The sequence below is a fragment of the Alnus glutinosa genome, chromosome 12, assembly GCF_958979055.1.
Source record: "Alnus glutinosa chromosome 12, dhAlnGlut1.1, whole genome shotgun sequence".
NCBI classification, from domain to species: domain Eukaryota; kingdom Viridiplantae; phylum Streptophyta; class Magnoliopsida; order Fagales; family Betulaceae; genus Alnus; species Alnus glutinosa.
This window is the reverse complement of record NC_084897.1, coordinates 24888278-24893238: the sequence shown is the minus strand read 5'-3', so window position 1 is coordinate 24893238 and position 4961 is coordinate 24888278. Positions and strand designations below refer to the sequence as shown.

The window sequence follows — 4961 nt, the reverse complement described above, 5'->3', positions numbered from 1 at the left end:
GCCCACACTGATAAAGTACTGTAAAATTAATTACTCAAAATAAAATAAAAATAAAAAATTAATTTCATCTTCGTCTATGACGAGTCAAAATACAATTTTAACTTAAGAAGCTAAGAACATGATAAGGCGAACCCTGCGTTTCACCTCATACCTACCAACCCATTGTCCTCTACCAATAGTTTACATCAATCATAAGCCCAATAAGGCAAAAAAAAGAAACAAAAGGTAATCGTGGCCACTAGACAGCTAGTATCTTCCTAAAAGGATTGCTGACGACATGAGACAGAGAGATCGAGCAAAATAATGGTGACCACTTGTTCGATCTTGGGAAAAGAGTTTACTAGCCAATTGCCATCTGCGATTATAAATACGGCACCCTCTCCCTCCACACAATCAGCTCAAACTCACACAGCTACACTGAGAGAGAGAGAGAGAGAGAGAGAGAGAGAGAGACAGAGCCATATAGAGAGATGGAAGTTGTTCAAGTGCTTCACATGAATGGAGGAATGGGAGACACAAGTTACGCAAACAACTCCCTAGTTCAGGTAATTAAACTGATCAGCAACCCGCTCCCGGCCTCTCTTTACGTTTACAAACTGACTTTCACGCATGCAGGTGATAGATGATTAATTGTTCCAGCACTCGATCAGGCCAATGCCATTTAAAAATGGGTCAAATCTTTTGGAATATATGAAGTTAGAAGTACACGTACTAAATACTCACCATTGATCACTGCGTTTTTACTATGCAGAATTTAATTATTTACCATATCCGCAACTCGGTTCTTTTTTTCTTTTTTATTTAACCCATATCATATCCCTGCATGTCATCTCACAGAAGTAATTATAACCCGTAGCTTAATTGGCTATCTTTTCTTTTATATGCATGGAATTGAATTTTTATTCATATATGATCAGTACTTGACCATGCTATTTGGTCTAAATATATTGTTACGTACAAGTCACCCTGACAAGATATATATATATATATATACATATATATATATATATATATCCCAGAAAGAAAAAAGGTCACGTTGTATATAATTTACAAAGACCTAGTTTTTTAAGTGACTTTTACCCACTTGTGAGAACGGAATAAGTTTATTTTCACGTATTATGACTTTTGTTACAATTTTTTATTTTTAATTATAAATTGGCTATACAGTTATTATGACCGCTTCACAGTTATTATGACCACCTCGATGGTAAACTATCACGTGAGTTTATAAAAGGATTTTTTTTTTTTTTTTACCATTTTTCACAGACTTTTTTCAATTGGTACACGTACGTATATATATAATAGGAAAAATTTCACTTACCATTTCTAATCTTTTATTAATTTATATCATTAATTTTTAAAAATGTCAAATTAGTATATCTATGTTTTAATTTTTTTAATTTCAACTCTTCGTTGAAATTAAATCGCAATCGTATTAATTTTATTATCAAAATCATTGATGACCGACGATAAGTTATTTGCGCAATTTATGTGCATCATGTGGAGAAAATACACAAGATCGAACTCATTGAAATTCTTTGTTTGGACTTTGGACGTACAGCAAAAAGTAATATCTATGACCAAGCCCATCACAGAGGAAGCTATAAGCAAGCTCTACTCCAGCATCACGCCAAGAAGCCTAGCCATCGCAGACTTGGGTTGTTCTTCTGGACCAAACACTTTTTTCGTGGCTTCTGAACTTATCGAGGTGGTGGACAAGCTTCGCCGAAACCTAGGCCATCAATCACCTGAATATCAAGTCTTCTTGAACGACCTTCCAGGGAACGACTTCAATACAATTTTCAAGTCCTTGCCAAGCTTCCTGAACAAACTGAGCAAGAAACTGGGGACTGGCTCTGGTCTATGTTTCATCTCTGGAGTTCCTGGTTCTTTCTACGGCAGGCTTTTTCCGATCAAGAGTCTCCATTTTGTCCATTCTTCTTATGGCCTCCAATGGTTATCTAAGGTTAACTACTCTTAACGTACAGAAAAATACAGAAAATATATACAAAATTAGGGATTAAAACTGCTATATAATTGCCATACATTTTGATCGACAAGGACTTTGTAAGAAATAAATTTTAAGTTTTTAAATGATATTAATTCCAATATATTGTTCCCAAACATATATAACCCAATTAAGGAGAGGTTAATTAATTATACGTTAATAGACATTAATGTTAGTGTTAATTCTCTAGGTTCCTGAACGGTTGGAGAGTAACAAAGGGAACATTTACATGGCATCCACAAGCCCGCCAGGCGTACTTCGGGCATACTACGAGCAATTTCAAAGCGATTTTTCAATGTTTTTGAAGTGTCGTGCGGAGGAGTTGGTGGCGGGAGGGCGAATGGTTTTAACATTTCTGGGGAGAAGCAGCGATGATCCCTCTAGCAAAGAGTGTTGTTACATTTGGGAGCTTTTGGCCTTGGCCCTCAATGACATGGTCTCCGAGGTAACGTCCACTTCTCCAAATTCAACTCACAATATATAATTACTATACCTACGCTTTCAAAAACTGACTCTTTAATTAGTATGAATTTCTTAAATAGATGTAAAATTAATTGCTGAATCAGATTCTTTCAGAAAATATTCTTCTTAATTAATCTAAAATATTTATTGATTTTCGCAAATTGATGGTATAAAGTAAAAAGAATTTATATGAAAGAGTAAAAAAAAAAAAAAATGTATTGTAGTGAGTTTTTTTATTTAAGTAATAAAAAATTATTTATGTGATATAAAAAGTAAAAAAAGTTAAGAATGTTTTGAAGTTGATGTTTTTTAGAAAAATAAAAATAAGGAAAGGAGAAAGTGAGAGGGTTGCCAAATGGCTTTGTCTTAGGCCTTGTTTAGTTCGCCCCTCCCCCCCTTTCCCCCACAACAAGCTTTGCATGCCGTGTCTGAATGCCAGACTTTTGGCAGAAGAGTTTTATTGGTTTGAAGCGTGAAGCTTCTTGAGCTTCACCCCTCTCCTGAAATTTCAATTTTATCCCGCATGAATTTCAGGAGCAGTTTTTTTCAGAAAATGATTTTTTCTTGCCATGCGGGGTAAAATTAGAATTTCAAGGGAGGGTTGAAGTTTCTTAACGCTTCAAAATGAGCAAAAGTCTTTTGTCCAAAGACTGGCATTTAGACACTGACAATGATATTTTGTCAGGAAATGAAATGGAGGGGGGGAGGAGGAGGGGCGCACTAAACGGGTCCTTAATTGTTCATGTGACACCCAAACTTGCAACGTGTGAATGAGAAGCGAAAATTCTCCATTATACTATTACTACATTATTGACATGTTTTTTTTATTTTTATTGATAACTACATTATTGACATGTTAGTCGTGGGAAGTCTCAACAATGTCTCATATTCTTGACGCCGTTGTGCCCATTCATGCATTATTGAAAAGACTTCAAAGCATTTATCTAAAAAATAAAAAAAACAAAAAAATTCAAAGCGTGGCCCCCAAATATGTCGGTGCTTATGGTGCATGTTCAGACCAATAGGATAGAGCTATGTTGAACATGTATTAAGGGACCGTTTGAGTTTGCAATTTTAAAAAGTGTGATTTAAAATTACGGTTTTAAAATGTGTGATTTAAAGAAAAAAAATGATTTTTAAAAACGCAGTTAAGCGTTTGGTAAAATCGCAGTTTAACATTTAAAATCACAAATTAGCCTTTAATATTCTGGGTTTTCAAAAAAACATCATCTTACCTGTGATTTGAAAAAGCAGATTTTCTGAGTTTTCAAATCGCAATTTTTAAAAATACAGTTCCCAAACGATTAATATTTTGCGATTTGGTTTAAAATTGCACTTATTGTCAATAAAATCGCAATCTCAAATGCATCCTAATTAGCATACAATATTCTTTCGTACATGACGTATATTATAAGAAAATTGTACGTTGTATGAGAGAAGGAAGGATAAGGACGTTTTAAGTTTAGGGAAAAGACCCTTGCACAACCTTTGTTGTGGAGGGATCAGTCCCCTTAAGTTTATCATTGTGCTAAAGCATACGTTGTATGTATACAATAATTTTTCAGGGCCTGATAGAAGAAGGAAAAATGGATTCCTTCAACATTCCTCAATACACGCCATCCCCATCAGAAGTGAAATCCGAAGTTGTGAAAGAAGGGTCTTTCTCCATTGATCGTCTGGAGGTTTCTGAGGTCAACTGGAACGCTTGTGACAGAGGATTCAGCTCGCCCGATGCGTTTCGTGACGGTGGATACAATGTTGCGCAGTGCATGAGAGCTGTGGCTGAACCCTTGCTTGTTAGTCATTTTGGAGATGCAATCATTGAGGAGGTTTTCCGCAGGTACAAGGAAATTCTCTCTGATCGCCTTGCCAAAGAGAAGACTCGATTTGTCAATGTGACCGTTTCCATGGCAAAAAGAAAGGGATGATCATGGTGATGATCAAGATATCAAGTCCGGCCCCTAATTATGAATAAATATTCTTCACTATATATCTCTCATTTATCATGAAGTTATAATATATAATGTTAGTATAGTAGAACCTGGTATGGTTGTCTAATAATAGTGTGGTACGTAGTAGTTCAAGCTGTACGTTGTTGTTGTTGTTATTTTTTTTTTTTTTCCTAGTTTATTTTGGAGTTGTAATGAATTATCCTTTAGTGCATTTTTAATGTACTAAAATTGTGTGTATGAAAATTTGCGTACTTGGATTATTGTTCTCGTTGATTCCTAGTGAGTACATTTTCTCCATCTGTCAAGCTTTAGCATGAAGAAAGTCACGATTAACGGACCCCTACCATGGGAACTAACATTTGTGATGAGGGTTAGTGGCATGCTCTTTTTCTTTCTTATTCTAATTGTGATGAACAAACCCCCTTCGATAGTTAGCCAGATGGGTGGGTGACACCTATGGTGAGTAGGAAAATTAATGCTTGGTATATATTCTACGGTTTTTATAACATGGATGAAAAAATTAAGCAACATCAATTTAA

At 35.3% G+C, this 4961-nt stretch overlaps 1 protein-coding gene across 1 annotated transcript; it reads left to right on the top strand.

Annotated features, from left to right (window-relative positions):
• Positions 1 to 427: 427 nt before the first annotated feature.
• On the top strand, positions 428 to 4682 carry LOC133851017 (S-adenosyl-L-methionine:benzoic acid/salicylic acid carboxyl methyltransferase 3-like). Its single transcript, XM_062287306.1, has 4 exons — positions 428 to 545; positions 1562 to 1966; positions 2199 to 2453; positions 4036 to 4682. The coding sequence occupies exons 1-4, from the start codon at positions 471 to 473 to the stop codon at positions 4396 to 4398; spliced, it is 1098 nt and encodes a 365-aa protein (XP_062143290.1). The 5' UTR covers positions 428 to 470; the 3' UTR covers positions 4399 to 4682.
• The last annotated feature ends 279 nt before the right edge of the window (positions 4683 to 4961 follow it).

Excerpts from the sequence above, each read along its gene's own strand:
- LOC133851017 (XM_062287306.1), top strand. The coding sequence starts at position 471 with ATGGAAGTTGTTCAAGTGCTTCACATGAATGGAGGAATGGGAGACACA. Across the intron at positions 546-1,561 it reads CAAACAACTCCCTAGTTCAG|CAAAAAGTAATATCTATGAC; the intron begins GTAATTAAACTG and ends TTGGACGTACAG. Across the intron at positions 2,454-4,035 it reads TCAATGACATGGTCTCCGAG|GGCCTGATAGAAGAAGGAAA; the intron begins GTAACGTCCACT and ends ATAATTTTTCAG.